Below are 22597 nucleotides of genomic sequence, written 5' to 3' on the forward strand. Positions count from 1 at the left end.
ACATTACAATTAATTATGGTTTTTAGTAGATAAAAAAGTCAATGGCACGAGCGGAGGGAAAATTAAAAAAGGTGGGGTTGAGATGGGAAGTTGGTGTCCGAGTGGATCGAGGTCACGATGGTGGAGGAGCGGCGTATCTAGCCGAAGATCGTGGGTTCGAATCCCGCTCTTGCCATTGACTTTTTTATCTCCACTACAAACCTTAATTAATTGCAATATATTAATTGGTCAAGCGGACCACGAAATTAGTGAATTTAATAAAAAATAAATTTTGCATTGTATAAATTCACTTTCTTCCACATCCTACATGTATTTGTTAAATGTAAACAATGTTTCTAAATCCCAGGCCCTGAAGATGATCTCAATAAAGATCGAAACGTTGGCACGACAAAGAAAATGTTTTTCTGAAACCTACATCACACAATTTCTGAATAAATGTGAATAACGGTCACTAATCACCACACATTACTAAGACATAAGTTAGATCCAGTTAAAAAAACGTTTTGTAAGCTTTCAAACTACCTTGAAAAGGTTGGTTCGTTATTTTCAAAGCTATATTTAGTACTAGTACTAGTATACTATTTTATTATTATAATAGTATAATAATATATAATACATGTTTAGGTATGTATGTAGAATTTAAAAATTAGAAGCAAACCTAATTTATATGATGAACATTTTGTCCAATGCAAGAAAATTCTCATGTTTTTCCTCCGTTTATAATGGAGAAAACTTGAAAAACGCCTAAATCAAGAAGCTGAAGCTTAACAAATTAGTTGATTTAATACTTTTATAATATATATATTTTTTTATTTATTTATTTATTACTCTGCATTATTTTTCTCTCCATTTTTATGCTAAGAAATTTTTATTTTCTAGCTCCTTAGACCTAGGACACTTCCCTTGCCCCCTTCACACATTATCAGATCAATTTTTGCATCATTAACCTTCGTACAAAACTCAAGCATGCTACATGACGGGCTACCATGGTACCTTATATTCCGATTGTAACAGGTCATCATTCACGAAGAACCATGCCTGAAACACCATGGATACCCATACATCCATAATTATTCTCGCAGATAAATGCAGTTCTTCGTCAATCTTTCACACTAATGTTAGAGGGCAAAATGTGTTACATTATATGCATATCTATATATCTGTGGCTGTATCTGAACCGTATCAGTTTTTATGTTTTTATAAATACCGGTATTTTTATCATTCTTTTATTTCTTATATCTATCTGTAAATTTATTTTTATTTTTAATTATACACTAAAGGACTTTTTAGTTTTCGATCTTGTAAGAGAGGATTTTGTGACGTAATTTGTTTATAAATCTGCGAATGCACATTAATTAGTGCAGAATGGGTGTTAATTAGAAAATGAAGAAATCTTTACAAAAAATATTTCTGTAGAACCAACATTGACAAATAAGGTGTTCCCCTAAAAGCATTTTTAAAAGTGACACGTGGTGGTTGAAACGTTTTTAAAAACGGTTTTGTAATAGTTCGGCACTATTGATACCGTGTAATCAGTCGATGTAGAGGATGCTGTGAGTCCTTATGGGCCACAATGGACACTGATCCATCAATGCGTCAAAATATTTCGGGCTGGTTTGTCTCCTTCCTCACGCCGTCCAATCATTTCTCGGAACCTTAGGGCTAATCTGTTCCCTATTCATGTCCCGAGGAACCGTTTGTTATCCCTCGACACCACCAAAGCCGGAGTTTAAATTGCCTCATTAGCCGAGGAGCAGGGACCCACCTGGATGACCCTACGGTGCGGCGGCGGCGATGGCCATCAATCACCGAGAAGAAATCTGCGATTTCTGATCCTTCGACCAAGGCTGCGAATAACTTGAGGAAAACTTCCGTTCATAACGTGGACATAAATGAACAAAATTTATGTAATTATAAAAAAATATACAGAAGGCCCGGCACTGTTTCAATTTAAAAGGCAATAAACCTTTTTTTTAAGAAGTAAGCGGACTAGTAGCAAATTTTTTGTCGTGCTTATTTTTAACTTTATGAGCTTAATTCTGCACCAATCTAGTTAAAAGGATAGTATTAATAATGAAAATTTATAAGTACATCGTAAGTTTTCTGTACATTTTATCTTAATTTTTAAGCAAAAACATTTAGAACTTAATACAAAGATGTTTTCAAACTGTGTCTACAATGGTTTATAAAACTTTATTAAAAAAACAAAAAAACACCCAAATTCCTCAACCCCCCTCGAGTTGTGTACACGATATGGGTCGATGGCCGAATATTTGTAAAAGTACCCCCATCGACCCTAATTAGATTAGTTTATTAGTTAGTGCACGCAGGTCGATGGAGGAATATTGAGTGAGGAATATGAATGTATTTATTTCCGTGAATGCTTAATGAATGTGAGTTTTTATATTTCGCATACGCTTGGGGCTGAAATGACCAAGCTGTCGAATGCCCCCCCCCCCGAAAACAATAATAACAATCCATTATATTTCGTGGTCCGATTGACCAAATAGCTTCTTTCAATTAATTAATCTTTATGTAAGGTATTGTTTGAAATGAAAAAGTTAGTGTCACGAGCGGTATTCGAACCCACGACCTTCGGCTAAATACGCCGCTGCTCTACCACTTGAGCTATCGTGATTTCGATCCGCTCGGACACCAACCTCCCACTACAACCTACCTTTTTGAAATTTCCCTCCTTTTTGCCACTTTTCAAATGTCGTGTAATCAGGATTCGATTCTCGGCGACAAATGAAATGGCCACGGAGAGCTTTAGTGAATATATACTTCGTTTTACTTATTAAATCCATTTTATTTCGTGGTCCGATTGACCAAATAACTTCTTTAAATTAATTAATCTTTATATAAGGTATTGGTTGAAATGAAATAATAATAATAATAATAAACTAACAAAATAGTGGATGACCTATATTTTTTCCGGAGCACTTTACACAAGAAAATAGGAACAGATCATTAAAATTATGTTATAATTAAATTATAATACAATTAAAACTCATTAATTTCATGATATTAAATGATGACAATGTGTTAAAGTTTTGTTAATATCTATGGTTCTGCTGAAAACTTGCGTAGAAGATGGTACTTTCAGGTTGAAATCGTTGAAAATGTGATGGTGCTAAAAAGGAAGACGGCCGATCCTGTGGGGTTGTAAATTTTCCCCGGGGGTGGTGAAACGCGTTGCCGCCCCCAGCTGATCCGGGACAATCAATCAGGGGCTCGATACGGGGGCCTCGCTTGTCACACAATCCCCTCCGGCGAGAGGGCGGTAAAAACCCCTCTGATACACCGTCGACAACCCCCTTCCGCCTCCACGGTCCGACGAGAACTCCACCGGCGAAAGCTACACTTTTTAATTACGATGAAATATGAGGGCCGCCACCGGACTGTCAGAGGTGTTGGCAGGATTGAGGAGGACATTAATGAACCCCCGGGGTTTTTTTTACCCCGCATTGCATGTCGCCACCGACGACAAGCAAAGCAAATAGAAATGTTAAAAAAGGGTGGTTTATTAACCCTCAGATTAATATTCAATAATGCAGCTAAAAATAATACAAATCTAACTATTACAGTTATGAAAATCGTCTATAAGTGTATTCATTACATTGTTACATTCCTCCGCCCAGAAACGATAACTAACGTAGTAGTTTTGGGTGTGTTCTGATAATTTCCCTTCGCCTCTTCTCGCGGTTTTTGTTTTATTTAGTCATCAAACCTCACACGGCTTGTAATATCAAGAAAATGTTAAACTCTACATAAGGTTTACTGCAAAGAATAGAATTTTTGTGTGGCCAGGGTTTAACAGATTACTTCGCTACAGGTAGGGCTATCAAACAGGGCTGTGTGTTGGGCCCTTTACTGTTCTCTCTGTTTCCTTGTAAATTAAACTTGAATAGTAAATACATAGTGATAGGATACATACTACAAGAGTGAAAGGACTAGCATATACAGACGACCTGATCCAATAAGCCTCTGGGTAACAAACTCTGTCACGAATTATTAAAAGCTTCCAAGAATATGTGAACATGTGGGATTTAAAATTTATGTATATTCGAAAGTCAAAATACTGATATTTTGCAATTGGGAAAGGAAGTAAAAAAAAATTGTTTTGAAACAGGGAAGCAATTAAAGTAGTTAACTCTTATAAATATTTAAGGATTTTAGTTACGCTGAGCTATCCTATGTTGAAAATCAATAAGAAAAATATAACGAAAGCAAAATCTGCATTAAATTCAATTTGGAATGAGCTAATTGAAAGCTATCATGTAGGGCAAAATTAAAAGTGTTTAATAGTTCGTCTACCTATGCTATGTAGCTCAAATTTGGGGTGGTGAGCGGTATGAGGAAATTGAAAAATTATTTAGGTATTTTATTATAAAAAGGTTTAGATTACCATACCATTTTCGCATTATTCACGTAAATAGGAAACTATACAGCATGAAACTACACCATAATTATATATTTAAAATGTTGAGCCAGATTTCACCACATTTCAGATTGCCAAAACTGCTTATTATTGAAATCATAAGAAAATATATTTTAATTTCGGGAAATCAGTAATGACATGATGAAGTTTAAAATATCTAGATATTATAATATACTAATATACTTTAAGTATTATCATGGTAGCCTTTCAGACAGATATAGTAAGGATTTGTAGACGTGGATGATTTTGTTTTTTATCCATGGTTCCTACGAAGCAAAGGTGGCTTTCACCACCTGCTTCACCTTTCGGGTGCAGGTGTTTTCAATATAATTACCTTTTTTATTATTACGTCATATTTATCACTAATTATTTATTATGTATAATTCACTCGAAGAACAGCAAATTTTTTTAATCAATATGAAAATATCAAATTATGAACAGAATGAACAATAAATGTGAAAGAAGAAAGGATTATTCTTAAGCGGTTTTTTTTTCAAAATACATCTCGCACAGAGATTTTTGTCATTTTGCAAACCCGACTTTCTCTCTCTCTCTCTCTCTCTCTCTCTCTCTCGTTTTCTCCCAGTCATACTCATTCATTTTCACACCTTAATCTCCTTTTCCCTAGCTACAATACCCCATTTACCGATTCCTAAATCGATAAATCAAACTGTATCTGTTTACAGTTACATCTGCCACCACGCACATATGTAAACGTACGTAATGTGAAAAGAAATAATTGATCACACGTACATATATATTTTCTGCCGAAACACGAAGACAGATGTAAAATGTATGGATAAACAGATGCAGGTCCGGTCAGGGTACTGGGAATGTTCAGTCGGGCTTGAGCTTTTATGCTTTTATTCCTATTCACTGAGAATATCCCCTCGGTCCGCATCAGAGAAATGCAATCAGAAAGAACTAAAGACAGAGGGAGAGAGAGAGAGAGAGAGAGAGAGAGAGAGAGAGAGAAAGAGAGAAAGAGAGAAAGAGAGAGGTAGGGAGGGAGGGAGATAGATAGATAGATAGAGAGAGAGAGAGAGAGAGAGAGAGAGAGAGAGAAAGAGAGAAAGAGAGAAAGAGAGAAAGAGAGTGGTAGGGTGGGAGGGAGATAGAGAGAGAGATAGAGAGATAGAGAGAGAAAGAGAGAGAAAGAGAGAGAGTGAGAGAGAGAAATATTGAAAATGAGAATATAAAAGGGCGAGAGAAAATATCAAAAGAAAACAAGAAAATAAGAAAGATATTGAAAGAAAAGAAGATTGTAAGAGAGTGGGTAGATAGGGGAGATTGAGAAAGAGAGAGTGTGAGAGAGAAAGTTTGATGTAACAAAGATGATAATGAAACGATAAGTATTCTCGACCAAGCATTAACCAATTTGTAGAAAAAGTGACTAAGAGTGATTTTGAGAGAAAGAACGACAGTAAGAGAGCTGATAGGGGGTAGTGAGAAAGAGAGAGTATGAAAAAGATAGTAAGATATAACAATGATGATAAAAAAATATAAGTATAATCAACCAATACTTAAATTATTGTTAGCGTAACAATGAGACAGACACTGAAAGAAAGATAGTAAGAATGTGGAAATGGGGGGAAGAGAGAGAAAGAGAGAGAGAGCGGAAGAGAAAGAGAGAAATATTGAAAGTGAGAAAATAAAAGGGCGAGAGAAAAATTGCAAAAAAAATCAGAAAATAAGAGAGAAGAAAGGAAGGTTCTTACCCAGTAAGGAAGTGGGTGGATAAGGGAGAGTAAGAAAGAGAGAGAGTGTGGAGAGGTAGTAAGATGTATCAACGATGACAATGAAACGATAAGTATTATCGACCAAGCATTAATTAACCAATTGGTATAGGAAGTAAGTGAGAGAATGAGAGATAGATAGATAGATAGATAGATATAGATAGATAGATAGATAGATAGATAGATAGATAGATAGATAGATAGATAGAGAGAGAGAGAGAGAGAGAGTGGTGTGTGAGAGAGAGAGAGAGAGAGAAAGAGAAAGGTAAATGAAGAGCGTAAAAGTGAAAAGAGAAAATAGTAAGTGGGAGTAGGAAAAGTAGTGAGAGGATGTTAAGGGGAGTGATAAAATCAGAAGAAAAAGTGAGGCTAGTGAAGGGAGATTTTACTCTGTGGATATATAGTTTTAGATATTTTGTAACGTCGCTTATACTTTAAGCTTCTGCTAAAGCACAATAATATCACTGGGATGAAGGGACTTGACGCTTTGACAATCAGATCCTGGGAGTCAGCAAGCGTACGAATAAATGGAGAACAAGATAAAGCCATCAATGGCGTCCGAGGGACGATTGTATTCAAAACGGTCTCCCCCTGGGACTCACGGTTGGCCGAGCTCCCTTTATAAAAATGCAAATGTTCCTATAAGGGTCGGCTCGAGGAGGGAGATCCGATGATGGGGTGAGTTCCACCGCCCGAGGGGTGGCGAAGGGGTGAAATATGGTGGACGGGAATTGGGCAGATCTCGGCGAGTTGATGGATGGTCCACTCGGTGGTCTATTAAATTAGCGGCGGACAGTAGGCCTGTCTTTAGTGCGTCATTAAACCAATCATCCCTCTCTCACCATATAAACCACTCATTACTACTTTAACCCCTTTATTGATAATATTCCGGAAAATTGGATTTTTTTCATGGACCGGTCGTTTCAATTCATACAACAATGAAAAGTTCCTTTTTTGTATATTGTTTATGTTTATACAGAACAGACTACTTTAATTGTAATAAGTAATTTTAATCAACTTTTTTTCTCTCTCAGTATCTGAGAGTTGATGAACATGTAGTTTGGTCTTTCCGATAATTTAGATCTGTCACACACAAACAGGAAATTCTCAAGGAAAATGCCTGAGGGAATCCCCAAGAATAGATGCGGTCTATTACAATCAATCTTTTTTTTCTTGCTATGTAATAAATTGGTAGTTAGGTTTTTTAATCGTTAATTTTTGATAACAAATTTTACACGTTTTTGTTATCCACATTCAAAATAATTTATTCCACAGGTCCTGGGTGCTTTTTAAACCAGCATAAAAACTTTACACTCCTATTCCTCTCGCAGTAGGAAGTTGATTGATGCTGTTTTAGTTGAGAAGGTAGTTTTCGACACAGAATATACATAGAAAGAGGAGAGTCTTCAAACAAGGAAAGGGATGGGTTTTCAACTTTCAACAACTTATTTGAAAAACTTTTACAGCCCGGAATCTCTGAGAACCAGTTTCATTCTGTGCCAAAAGGATTGTAATTTAATTTAAAAAATATTTAAGCTAATTCTTGTAAATGCGATCAGGTCGGATAAGAGTTTGAATTTGTGGATCTTCTTTCTTTACATCAGTTATTTTTTATTTGGTTTTGCTATTAAAAAGGCATTATTGGTACATATTTAAAGATAAATGGTTTTATTTCCTATTTGTAAACATTTATTGGTAATTGAAACCGATTCTAAGTATATATTCAGTTTATTATAAACGATTTTTTGAAATAGCAGATTTGTGTCATCGTCAGGATTCAAACCCACGAATTATATTTATTTCTTTAGACTTATTATTTATATATTTATATGGATAAAAGCTTTTACAAAACAAGAAATACTGATATTAACGAATTACATTAAAAAACAGCTGGTCAAGAGAAGGTTCTTAATTTCAATTTTTAAATTTAAAAATGCCATTTAATGCTGAGGACGTTGCGCGTGGTGTGGCACTTATTGATGATGGCGTTCCGGCTATTAGCCATCGGATTTCCATATGAAACTCTGCGAGACGCCGTTAGACGTTTTCCAGAAACTTGGTCCTACCATAGAAGGCCCTGTTCTGGACGCCTTAGGGTAATCGAACCACAGAATGACCGTTTTTTTGACTTTGGGAATTTGCGCAACCGGCAACTTACTGTTGTTCAAGCGATTCACCAGCTCCAGGAAGTTCGAGGTGTCCAAATTTCTGAACGCTTTGCTCGAAGAAGATTAAATCAATGTGGACTGATGGCTTTTTGCCTAGTAAGAAGAGCAGAATTTACCAGAACACACGGAGTTACACGGCTCCCATTTGCTCGGGAACACAGCCATTGCTATTTTGACGATTGGTCTGCTGTACTTTTCAAAGATGAGTCTAGATTTGCTCTACGATCTCCAGATAGGCGTGAAAGAGTGTGGAGAATGCGAAATGAAAGGTATGAAGCCTATAATTTTTCCCATAGCCAACCTTTTCAAAGTAGCTCAGTGATGGTGTGGGCGGAAACTTCAATAAAGAGAAGTACAGAGTTGGTTGTTGTTCGTGGAGGGTCTTTAACGGCCACCCGTCATGTGGATGAAATATTGGAACATCATACGTTGACCATCCTCGATGAAATCAGCGACGATCCTAATCTAATGCACGATAATCCCGTCCACATGTCGGTCGCATAGTTCAAACTTACCTTCAACCGCATAACATCATAACCGCAAGACCAGCCTGTTCTGCAGGCTTGAACCCCATCGAACATTTATGGGATAACCTCAAAAGATGGATAAGAGCACGTCCAACACTTCCTGGTACACTCCACGAACTTGAAAGGACTCTTCGTGAAGAATGGGCTAACCACCAGCAAAGAGACATATCCAGACTGGTAGAAATTATGCTGATTCGTCTTCGAGATGTAAATAAGGTAAGAGGAGGAAATATGCGATATTGGAATAATAATTAAAAGTATAATTAAAACAAATTTCATTGCCTGTTCTCCAGTCTTGAACCCCATCGAACATTTATGGGATAACCTCAAAAGACAATTAACAGCACGTCCATTACTTCCTGATTCACTCCTTAAATCTTAAAAGGACTCTTCCTGAAGAATGGGCTAACCTCCAGACAAAGAGGCTGGTAGAAAGTATGCCGAAAGCGTCTTCGAGATGTAAATAAGGCAAGAGGAGAAAATATGCGATTTTGGAATAATAATTAAAAGTATAATTAAAACAAATTTTATCTGTTCTTTTTTTTCATTTTCCTTAGCAATTTACTTTTTTTCCTTTTTTAGATAAAGACTCAATTATTAAACCTTAAAAAACGTGAAACTTTGATATACAACGCAAATTATATTACAAGTGGGTGGAATTTTTTGCCTGTCAGTGTACATGAAGGTATGTAAATGTTACAGATTGAAGTTTGTGGATAGATTTATCAAATTAATTGTTAAACTAAACAAATTAGTTTTTATTTTTTTAAATGTCCAAGGAGGAGTTAATCAAGCTTAAAACATTACTTGTTTGAAGTTGAAAGTTTGATTAGGGAAGTACTTTTTTAAAAACTTAGAAAATGAACTGCGGAAGTCCTTAATATAATTATTATTTGAGAATAAACCGTTTTCTTTTGTCCTTTTCTCGGGGTTTGCCAATAAACATGTTTTTAACTCCTGGAAGGTTATTATCCTGTAATAACTCGTTCAACAATCCTGCCAATATTGATTGACGGGCGGGAAAAATCTCCCGAGGGGGGGGTTGTTTTTCCCGGTTTATGTGTAAATTATTCGGATGTAGGATGTAAATATGCGATGTAAGTCAAATGTAAACATGAGCTGCGGGGTGTATCGATCCGAGAGAGGAGAAGATAGTAAATAGAAGGGGAATTTCAATTGCGGCCAAAGGAAAACAATTCTAGGGTTGGATATCATCACCTTAATACAGAAAGGAAGGTCGTCCGAGGAGGGGGACGAATGCGCACAGCATCATGGCGTTTCGGTATCCCATTGGACGTCGAAAAGCGGCGGTGGGGTTTGTTTTGGGCGTGGTTTCGAGGGATGATCAGATTCGAACCAACAGTCGGTGCCATGATCCAGCCATGAGCTCATTCCTTACGAACACGCCTTCGTACCATCAGGGAGTCCTCGTCGACCCCAAATTTCCGCCAACGGAGGAATATTCCCAGAGCAACTACATCAGTTCGGACTTTTTCAATCCTCATTATGGAGGCGGGTACGGCCATCCCCAACCGTACAACGTACCGCCCCAGTACGGCTACGGCAACTACTACCATATGCCTCAGGAGGTGCACCACATCCCGCCGGAAGGGGTGCCGCCCCCGAACCCGGGCATGCCCCAGTGCCCGCCGCCACAGCCGGCCAGCGACCTCAGCCCGAAGTCGTCGTCCCCGCACGGCGGCCAGCAAAATAACGGCGATGATTCCGACCAAGACACCATCGAGGAAGATGAGCTGCTCATGATGGACGACAACAGTTCTCCCCTCACGATCGACGAAAGTTCGGAATCGGGGGATAGGGTCATCTATCCGTGGATGAGGAAAATTCACGTCGCCGGCGCAGGTAAGGACCCAATTTTATTTTCTAATAATTTAGCATATTTATAACCCCTCCAGGTACATATTTACAAAACGGACTAATAATAAAATCCACTTTTACACAAAAATTGAATAGTCTTACATGACTAAAACCATCTCGAAGTCCCAAATCCTCCTGCCTTACAGTAAACATTTAAATTTACATATTATAATCATCTAGTAAAGTAATTGAATCTCCTATAAGTTTTAAGTAACGAAACCTGTAACACTGCTATAGAAATATATAAGCACCCCAAACAATACTCGTCAAAATCGGCGCTTATTTATGTCCATTCCATTTGGTTATGTTATACTATTAAAACATTAAATGTTTTCTTTCCCGCTGCATATTTTTTTAAACATTTTAAAACACATTTCACAATGTTCTGATTAAATATTACATATTGATTAAAAAAATCCTTCCAAAGAGAAGAGTCAAGGTTCATTTAAGAAACTAGGCAGGCCACCGGTGGGATATTGGTAAAAAAAAATTGTCAACTCCATTGTAAACCAAATAACTCATTGTAAGGCCTTGTTTGAAATTCATTATTTTTTTTAAACAATATGAAGTTTTTTTAAAGAAAACGTTATTGAATAAATAATTGAAATTGATGATGATGATGTCTGAAGAAAATCAAATTTGACTCATATTATTATGTTAAATGAGTTTTTTAATAATTCATAGTATTAGGCATATTTGAAATTATTTAATAACTCCAAGAACAAAACGATTTATAATGAGAATTAGAGCAAAAGCAACCCACCAAACTACTACTACAATAATTACTAAAAGAATTGTTAGGACAACACACACAACCGTAAGCAATCAGGACTAAACCATTTATGATAAGGAAAATTATTTTTTGATAAGAGACACCTAGTAATAGTAGACTTAAAGTCGAAAAAATCAGGTAAAAGTCAAAAATACTTGCGTACAAAGACGGTGTACCGGTTCGCCAAAATAGGCGAAAGACGGTTCAAAGATATTTTGTTTTTGAAATGTCATTCAGCCATTTTTATAACAAATACATATTACAATTTTTAAACTTTACATTTTCTAAAAATAATTTGATAAGTACAGTATAAAGTAATTTAAAATAATAAGTAGACAAGATCAGTACACCAAAATACTACTGACTGCTACCAAATAATGTTCTGTCTATCATACTCATGAGTAAAGCAATCAAGATGAAACGAGATATGACAGCAGAAAAGTTAATTTATTAAACTAATTTTTGATTCGCCTTTTTGTCGACCAAAAATCGAAAAACGGGAGATAAACGTTCAAAAACCATTATAAAAAGTATACCCTGGTTCGTCAAAACGGATCAAAAATGTTTAAAAACATCCTATTTTTGATAGGCCATTAATCCATCTTTACAAAAAATGAAAACAGTCGAATTTTATGTTTTAATAAGTTCAACAAAAAATCAGAAGAACTAGTAAGTACTGAAAGAATTTATCAAGTCTAATAAACTCAACCGTGAAGCAATAACTATAATATCAAGCAACCGTCAAATAACATAAAACCAGACATGACAAAAAAAAATCATTTGATAAAAGACAGTTCGACAGTGTGGATTAATAAACAAAAATTTTAGAAAAAATTAACAAAACCTACCCGATTTGCCGAAATGGACCAAAATTGTTTCAAAGGAATCCTGGTTTTGAAATGCCGTCCAACCATTTTTATAACAAATTAACATTACAATTATAATATTCCATATTTGAAATACTTTAATAAGTACAATAATAAACTAGCAAAGCTAATATGGTGATACATTAGACAAAACGTCAAAAATAGTATTAAACCTGTTCCTGAGTTCGCCAAAATGTACCAAAGAGGTTTCGAAGATATCCGATTTTGAAATTCCATTAAGTAATTTTTATAACTAATTAAAAATGCAGTTTTTTAAATTCTATATTTATGTAATTTAATAAGTACAATAATATAGAAATCTACAGTAATAAGTAGATCAGAATTCCAAACTACTATTTATAATATTTAAATTCAAACTCTACAATATCTCAGTAAATTTAATTTTAAAAAGATTAATTTTTGGCATTAAATAAAAAAAGGCAACAACTTTATCTTAAATGCCAGATCTACATTTAATTCAGGAAGTTTTATATTACAGTAAAATATTTGTTTGCTAAACTGATTTCAACTATTTTACTGAAAATACATTAGAGTTATTATAGATAATTGTTTATTACGTTTACCTTATTCTCAGCTTCCAAATTAATTACTACATCACCTACTTGTTGGTACTTACAAACAATACAAATACACAGTTACAAACATATTTTTTACATTGTTGAAGATTTGTTATAATATTAAATGAAGTGACGTTACCATAATTTGTTCCTTATGATAATAATTTTAAAAAATGTAAAAAAAATCATTTTTCATCCATTGTATATTAATACTGGTATTTTTAATAATGTTATAAAATCATGATTTTATCTTTCGTTTAATTGTTACTGAAACAGTTTCAAAATGAAAATAAATAAACCAGACTAATGAAGAAAAATATATAGTGTCGACAGTGAGATGCAAAAAATGTATGATAGTAGTCTGTAAATAAAGTAGAATATCGCAAATTGAATCCGTCGAGAAGATGCGATTTTATTTATTTATTTGTAATTTTTTGAGGCATCTTCATAAGGTCTTCGTGATGGAGTATCCTATTTTGTGTTCACCAAGCGGAGAGAATGATGATATAAATCGCCGACAACTTGGTGAACCCAAGAACATTGAACATACCTCAAAAAATTGTGTGAATACTGTCAGGTCAATAAAAACTCCAAATGTAATTAATTAATTTACTAAGGACTTGATAAAAAAAACATTATCTCCGTTACTATGCATTTATTTTCGAAATTAATATCGTATCGCTCGAGTTACCTATTGGACCATACTGATAGCCGTACCCCTGGAGCAAACCGAAAAAATTTAAACCCTGGAAGCAATGAAAAGTTTCAACAACTTATTATGCTCTGATGAGATCTCAGAGAAATAAGCATATTTCACAAAAACTGATTTGTTTAATGAGCTTTTCAATGGTATGCTTGGTAGAATTGATATTTTCTTTTTTCAAGGGGTATGGTAGATTAACCCCCCCCCAAAAAAAAAGCCGTGTTTCATTGGAAAGTCAAGGTTTTGAGCGAAAGGAAAATTTAGTTCCCGTTACAGACCACACATTAAAACTTAAAAAAAACTTTTGTACACTGTTATAATCAATTTAGGGTCTAATATCACCCATTGTTTTACAAATTTCATATCGAACATAATAGCTGACTCTAAATCTTCATAACTAACTTCGACAGAATTTAAATTTTACACTGAAAAATAGTATAAAATGTATGTAGTAATAAAGTATATATTAAGTTTCAAATATTCAACGTAACAATAATAACTAAAACTAAAATTTCAATAACAAAACATTCCCTGAAAAAGAACTAGCAATTAACCTTTTCCAGCTTGTAGTTCATTAACATCTCCTTGTCTTCCTGCCAGTTTGTCGAATAACATTCTTAAATTTGTAAAAACAGTGTTCTTCTTTTATAATAATCCGTTGCTTTTACGTTTTAACATTATTTTTTTCTGTTTTGTTTTTAGGGTTTCTTTTAGAATGTGCTTATATAATGCATTAATACTTTTAAGAATACCATTCCGCCATTTAATTTATTAATCCTGTGAAATTCTTGCGCTAGTTTTATACCTCATGTTACTCCTCTTAAGAATTTAAATTTTATAATATTATTTTTTTAATACGAGTAGTATAGTTACACCTAATTTAATAGGTTAAGGGTCGAAAAACTACATTGGTCAATCGTTCTTTGCTGTTATTTTTCTTTCTTTCTCGCATTGTATTCATACTAATTAATTTTAATGACGCTGCACCCAAGTTTTTTGCATTTCAGTTACATAGCATGTATAAGGTAGTAGACTATCCTATTACCAATCACTCTATATTTTTTAGTTCTATCACTTCTTCCGGGCCTCATCCGTTAAAAATCAAATATATACTAAACACAAAGTATACACGTTTAAAATCATGGTACTATAGTTAGCATTCTCATTACCCCAGAATACTCGATATTCCACGGGGTGTCTCTCTAAACAAGCATCTCCATTCTTTAATTTGTAAGTATTCCAATAATATTCTACTTCTTTTTACTCACACAAAAGTGTATTCAATAGTTCTTCCGTTTATGCTAAATTTCAACTACAAAAGATGTAAAATGTTCACTAGACAACATTTTTTTCTTCTTCAACTATTGCATAAAGTAAAACATTAATTAGTCCTTTTGATAAACGAATATATAAATTATAGTATTTATGTTTCTTATCTATTCCTTTTATATTTATTTTCTTTATTATGTTTTTAATAATATAAAAATCAATAATAATATAATCGAATTTGTAAAAATGAGAATACATCCAGCCATCCATTTAGTATAATTCATTTTTAGTTTTCATTTTTTCAATTTAACTTTCTACTGCTCTTTAAAACTAATTTTTATTATTCAAGTAACCATTTGAATAAACCTTTACGTTGAAATTTCTTACTATCATTTTATTGTCTTGTTCCAATTTATACATTTCCAAATAAATTTTTTATGAATGTTTTTTTACATTTCTATATTAACACTTAAATTAAAAGTTACTTTTTAAAGCCTAATTTAATAGCAATATATGCAGAATGATAATATATTAAACATCAATTGTCAATATATGTTTGACCCTTGTTCTGAGCACAATTGTGTAAATATCAATTTAAATCGTTTACGTATTACATGAAAAATTGTTGATGTGTACTAATGTCCAACAAAATATATAATTTAATTTTACTTCATACTCTAGCAAGTTTTAACTGTGTGCTTTTACTTGCCGTTAGTTCCCTTGGAAATCCGTACATTCGATATTTTCATGTTTATTTTTCTCGTTTGTCGGTTAATTCATTTAATACAGTTCATTTGGTATAATACATAAATTTAATTTTTCCTTTTTTGTTTTAGATCTTTTCTTTATTGTTTTTGTTTTCGTCGGCTTTTTATTTCGTCGATTTTTCATGTTTGTACACTCATTCTCTCTCCCTTCTTTCCATTTCTTTCTCTGTCTGTTCGCCTCTATCTTTCTCGCACTTTCTTCCCCCCTTTCTCTCTCACTCTCTCTCTCTCTCTCTCTCTCTCTCTCTCTCTCTCACTCTCTCTCTCCCTCTCTCTGAGTGCGTACTTTTCAGGTTTTTAAAATTGATAAAATTTTTGATTTTTGTTGGATCTATATGTAAATTTATTCATTATTTATAGTCACAGCGTCCATGTCCGCCTATTCTCGCTGGGTTACTTCGTCCGACGGGATTCGGCTTTTTTATCTTTCTCCATCTTCTACTGTAGTTTTACCGTTTTATAGTGCGCAAATTTATTACATTTTGGAGAGTGTATTGACCTTGTTTGAAAAAAATGTTTAGAGAAATTCTCACAACTCTCAGGTCACAAAATGAAAATGGTGAAAGACTGAAACGCTTCTGACATACCAAACGAACAATACAAGGCGGACAAAGACAACCGCCCTCGACAAAATATTTCAATTATTGTCGTTGTTATTATTATTAATGTTTTTAGAAAAATTCTCTCTACTCTCTTTGGGGGTGTTTAGTTTTTGTAGTTGTCATAAAAAAAAAAAGTGGTTTATTTTTTTATAGGTTCCATAATTTATTTCCTCCGGCCATTATAACGATTAGCTTGAAACTAGTAAGTAAGCTTTAGATTGCCCTATGACTTATTATGTTTATAGTTTTTTTTGTTTTTGTTTTTTGTTATAACCCAATGTCATGACTTTTTATCTTTAGTATTAGCAAGGGTCATTTAAAATTCATATATGCACAAAACCCAACCGCGTCCTTCTCTGCTCAATATACAATATCATAATCCCTTTTGTAAAGGATAGCTGAGGAGGTAATTTCCTAGGTAGGTTGTTTTCGTCATTGTTTGTTAAAGGAATGATAAATTGCCGTGAATGAAGCCCAGGCAGCACCACGCATGACCCTCATTTATCTCCCTTCCTACGGAAACACGCCCTGGCCGCAATCCTTTTTCCGAAGATTTTTCCGTTCTTATTTTGATAGTTAGTAGTCACTTTTGGTTAATGTACGGTTTAAAAAAAACAGTATATTATTTTATTTATTTCGGCTGTTTTATCAATAATGCGCCAGGTCTGTTTATTAAAGAAGCGTTAATTTTGTCTGTCATTGTGTTTAACATAAAATACGAGAAGCATTGCGTCTCGAAAATCGTACATGTTTTGCAAACACATTTTGAAAAATTGCACTTTGTTATACAATAAAAAAGTTAAATAATTAGTAAATAGTTATAATAAATTTTTGAGTGCTTCACATTTCGTTTAGAATTTTTGAAAAGTATGTGTTAATAAATCATAACAATAAACTTGTTTTCACAATTGGATTTTCGTTGAGTATTCTTGGTCTGCTGATCCTCGCTTATTCGAGAAAGTTCTGTTTTGCAATTACAGCAAAATGACACTTTTTTCTCAATTTTCCCGAGCTTTATATTTTACAAGGGCCATGGGATCACTGATATTAATGATACTACAATGAGAGGGGGTGGCTACCCTTAATATTTTTTAGTATATCAAAGACAATCCTCCGTTGATTATCTTATAAATTATTACTTATTATATTACAAATTATTTAAATATTTCTTCCGTTTTAAAGGATTAGAGGTCAATTACATCAATTACTAACTAGATAAAATCTCCCACTTTTGTTTACATCTGGATTTTGTAAATAAATCATTGAATAGTCAATTTCTTCTTTATTGCTTGTTTGTAAAGTTTCTTTCTATCGTCCCCGAGGTTTGATTTTTTTAAGATGTAACATCTTTAATGTTCAAATTTGGGTTGAAATTGAGTAATGGTTTTAAGTGATACAGATTCGGCTAGAAACATAGCATTGCTGAAAGATGGAAGAAGGCTTAACATTTTCAGACCACTGTCCGAAGAGTACCATGGATCCAAGCGCCATCGTGTCACATCTCAGAGAGATGATCGTTTTATTGTTTCGAATTTCGCCGAAATCCGCCAAAATCGACATTCTACCAACGTTGAGGCCAGGCAACTTCACAAGTTAAAAATGTTAATGTCAGTTTGGGCACTGTAAGCCGAAGACTTTCAGAAACTGGATTACGTGAGAGGAGGCGTGTCTCTGATCCAGAACTTCTGACAAGGCATAGAGCAGCTCGGTTAAGTTTCGAAAGAAATCACATCAATTGACCTAGCAAGATCGGACTAAAATCTTGTTTTCGGACGAGTCAAGGTTTTGTTTGGTCTTCTTTCGGCCGAGAGAGGGTTTGTAGAAGGACAGGAGAGCAATGTATATTCCCGCAACATTTCACTCCGGAGAAGCTGGAGGTCGTGATGTTATGCTTGGGCAACCTTTTTTATAGTAGTACGCATAAACTTAATCTTCATCGATTCCCAACAGCTGCACGATAAATTTTCCCTCTCAGTTTCAGTCGACAAATATTAGATTATTGTCCGAAATTTCTTACCAACGAACTGAAATCCTCTTCAAGTTCAACCTTTTCTACGTTTTGTTAATGTTAATCTAGGGTAAGAAAATAATATGTAAAAGTAATAAATGAGATTAGGTATATAAAAAATAAGAAAACGAAAGGTCTGTGCCTCTAAAGTAAGAAAAAAAATAAGTTTTGAAAAAATCAAATCAACCTTTAAATTCCTTAAATTCGATTTTTTATAACATATTTTTTCTAAGCATTTTTTCTTTGTTCGGTGTTCCACATAAAAATTCATAACTCTTCTGAATTTTATTTCGGATCCACCATATTACAACCGTTGAAAAGTTGCATTTCTTATCTTTGAGCCTATTTCAAAAACAAACAAAACAAAAGTTGTTCTCATTTTAAGCGAAAAAACAAGGTTAAAATGAACAAAAACTCCACAAAGTAATAATTTTACATCTCCGGTTTTAATTTATTTACCGGTGGCCTATGTTATCCCTCTGTACGTGTTTTACTGTTTTAACTTCATACACAGTTTACAGTAGATTGATGAAGTTGTTTCAAAGTTATCACCATTTTTATGATTTTGAAAGAAGATCTTGAGAGAAAAAAACTTTTCCTTAAAACTTGTACCCGGGAGTTTTTGGGGAAGTAAAGTATGAATACCAACTTTGTTTCTTGCTAAATAAATGTTTTAGCTTACTTCGCCACGTCGCGTCCCTAGGCTATAAAATAGTGTGTGTATTGTACTTCACCAGGTTGAATTTGCTTGTCCGTAGATTTATTATTTTTGTGTTTACGCTAACAATAACTAAATTAATATAAAAATTATTTTAAATTTCACAAAAAAAATTTCGGCAAGCGCTCTCGGATACATGTCTAATATTTTTCTTGTTTTACTTAGTAAGTTCACTTAAAATAAAAATATTTAACTAGTATAGTATTCAACTTTAATTTCTTGATAGGCTGAACCAGACTTCAAAAAATATTTAATCTGGAAATATTCAATATATTAAGGCATTTATATAAAAATATTAGAATACGTATAGAAACACATTTTAAAAAAATCATTAAGTTAATAAAGTAAATTTTAACAATTTTAACATAATTTTATTCATTTGCTACTCTCCACATTTAAATAATAAAAGAAACTTTCAAGGATAACATGATAAATGTTTTTGGGGTTAACATACGAAGCATTTGGTAAACCGGACATAAAATCGTATACTTGGATGCATGAAAATTCTTTGCAGTAGAAGTAACATGTTTTATGCTGAAGTTTGGTCGTTTTAAATCATCCTTGTCAGTCTATTCTCGCTGGTTTATTACGTCCGGCAGGTTTCGCTTTTTACCGCCGATTACTGTGGTTTTGTCGACTTTTAGTTTCCAAATTTATTACATTTTGAAGAAATGTTGTGTTATCACAGACACAATGAGTGAAACCAAGGACTAAAAATTGGGAAAAATTCAAACCCCTCTGACGTGCCAAACCAACGAGAATTGGCGAACAAGAAGACAACAAAATAAGACCACTGCAAAAATAATTCATTATCTTTATTACTGTTTATTATTTTTGTTTATTCGACAAGTTATTCATTTTTACTTTCTTAAGCAGGATTTATTACAGTATTATCCATATATAGAATAATTTCTTTCAGTTCTGACATACCGTTTTGTACAGTGGTAGTATATGCCTTCAACAATTTACGGCCAGTTTTAGATTTAAATGTTTCAATAGCTTTTTCGGTCAATTATATTCCATAGGAGGTTTTGCATTACTCGACATAATTTAGCAATCCTAATAAACCATAAAGCGGTAATAGGCGAACCGCCATTATTGCTGAAAAGTCACAGACCTAACCAGAAAACCTTTCTTATTATTGTCTTCATGAAACATTTCTTTTAAAAATTTGCCAAATTTGAAAAGAAACCTATAGCAAATAATATAAATTAACATTATAACAGCGATTTTCGTTTCGTTCGATTTTCAATTTTGTGGGACGGGGATTTTCAAAATTTCTTCTTTACAATTCGCATTGTAGTTCAACAAGTCTGTATCAAACAGAATTAGTTTGTCTTCTACTGTTTACTCATCGGTCATTGTACTCATTTGTCAAGGGAATACCTAACGGAATTATAAATTAACAGACTTGTGATCCCGGTTTAACACTAACGGCGGATCTGTTTTCGCGTTCACTTTCGAAAGTGAATGATAAGTTTCAAATTTTTTTCTTAACCTTAGTTTAGTGTAAATTATTTCCGGTGTTTTATCCGACCTACTGGCCTAATGCGGTATCCACCCAGACAGCAATGTCATGCTTTTCTATTAGCGTGAAATCCGGCTAAGTAGCGTGAAGTCCACCCGTGCTAGCGAGGTCCGAATCGGTTTACTCGCCGGTTAACAATCACACGATTTTTTTGATGGATTGTCCACAGGCAAAACCACTTAGAGTCAGGTTTGGCAACGGAAGTTGTCCGAATGTCTTTTCAACTACTTTAGCAAGGCATGTAGGTGTTTTACCGATCGCGGTCCAACTCTTGTACCACATCGATCAATTTTGATTGATCTCTTGGTCGCACACGATCGCCAGAAACGTTGCCCGTGCCGTTACGTCCTGAAAAAACAAGGTACAAATTCAATTTTTTTGTTTAAATATCGGTATTTATAAAATTTATACTTTTTGTTAAAATCGAAATACATGGTAGATGAAATATTGGAAGAGGACCTCAGTCTTCATAAAGAGCAAAGCCAAACAGGCCCATTTTTATATATAGAACATCTACACAAATCTACGTGAGATGGCTTTCGGTTTCACATCATCTTCAATGGTGGGGTCTGTGTCTTAAGTCCAAAGAAAGATGAAATCTGTCTAAACTACATACGCTTATGTTCACATAAAAAAAAAATGGAACAAACTAAATAAAAATGAGTTCATTTTTAAGTGAATCGTGGTATTTGCGAAGATCTCTGTTGCAAATACTAATTTGTACAATTCAAATTTTGAGATATAAATAGTATTTAAATATTTAAAGATTGTCATCATTGGGTGACATAGAATTTAACCAACCCAATGTTTCGTTACGGGCCGGAATTTGTCTCAGATCGTCTCCTGATGAAGCGCGCATTGTTGTGGGAGGTTTTGGAATTTCGGCCGATTGGAGCTGGGGCCGGGTGATGTTGGACAAATGACGACCATTTGTATTCCCTCGCCTCCGAAGTGGTAGGACAATGCCTGTTCCGAAAGATGGACCACCCCAGACACCTGCTGCACCCGGGGAGTCGATAAATAAAAACACGATTCTTGTTTATCTCTCGAATCCTAGTCTTCATAAATCAAACATTACCACGTTTTACAACATAAAACCTACTGCTGTAGATGTCTAAGACTTTGAAAATGCATTGATTCAAAAACGAAAATGTACTAATTTGTTGAATATTTCTTGTAGGAAATGACGATTCAAATGCGAACCAATTGCTGTCAACCCACACTGGTATATATACAAGTAGGAAATTCATTAATATTTGATTTTATTATTGACTTAATTATATTATTTCATATAATTATTTCTATATAAAAATGGATTTCGTACTGAATATTATACTAGGAGGGATTGTTCAAACAAACTATTTCTCCTTAAAATTTGTTATATTGGCAAAAGTAATATAATTCCACCACTGGTATAATCATGCAAAAGTAGGAAATTCATGTTGTTCTACTAATAATTTAACTTAGAATATAGATATTAATTTTTTCAATTACCAGAAGAGCGTTAACATATAAGAACTAAAATGTTTGTCATCAACCTTAATGGCTTTTATAATATTGCTAAAATTCACAATTATCCAATTTAACAAACGTAGAATAAACAAACGAGTGATAAGTACCGACAAAATTACAAAAAAAAGTTAAGGAAAATCAGCATCAGTTGTATTTAAAAAAAATTTGTGCAAGGTTTTGGTTGAAATGAAAAAGCTAGAGCCACGAGCGGAATTCGAACCCATGACCTTCGGTTAAATACGGATCGAAGTCACGATAGCTCAAATGGTAGAGCAGCGGCGTATTAAGCCGAAGGTCGTGAGTTCGAATCCCGCTCGTGGCACTAGCTTTTTCATTTCAACCAAAACCTTACATAAAAAGATTAATTAATTAAAATAAATAATTTGGTCAATAGACCACTAAATTTAATGTATTTAAAAGGATAAATTACTATGGATAAAATACATTTTCTAATTAATTACAGTGCAGGATAAAATAACCTTCTATTCGAAAAACCACGTTGAATAAAAATCAATCTATTAAGG

The 22597-nt window shown here is 33.9% G+C and overlaps 1 protein-coding gene across 3 annotated transcripts in view; it reads left to right on the forward strand.

The window, feature by feature from the left end:
* The first annotated feature begins 10198 nt into the window (after positions 1–10198).
* The window catches only part of LOC106661320 (homeobox protein Hox-B4), a 40365-nt gene continuing 27966 nt past the window's right edge, over positions 10199–22597 (forward strand). Inside the window, exons 1-2 of one of the 3 annotated variants that reach the window (XM_014384622.2) lie at positions 10199–10735; positions 21742–21798. In XM_014384622.2, coding sequence (XP_014240108.1) covers positions 10255–10735; positions 21742–21798 — 538 coding nt within the window. In that variant the 5' untranslated portion in view covers positions 10199–10254. The remainder of the gene's footprint in view (positions 10736–21741; positions 21799–22597) is intronic. The other 2 variants (XM_024227513.1, XM_014384623.2) reach the window with 2 other exon arrangements.

Source organism: Cimex lectularius, unplaced genomic scaffold (assembly GCF_000648675.2).
Source record: "Cimex lectularius strain Harlan isolate CLEC.00 unplaced genomic scaffold, Clec_2.1 scaffold166, whole genome shotgun sequence".
Taxonomy (NCBI): domain Eukaryota; kingdom Metazoa; phylum Arthropoda; class Insecta; order Hemiptera; family Cimicidae; genus Cimex; species Cimex lectularius.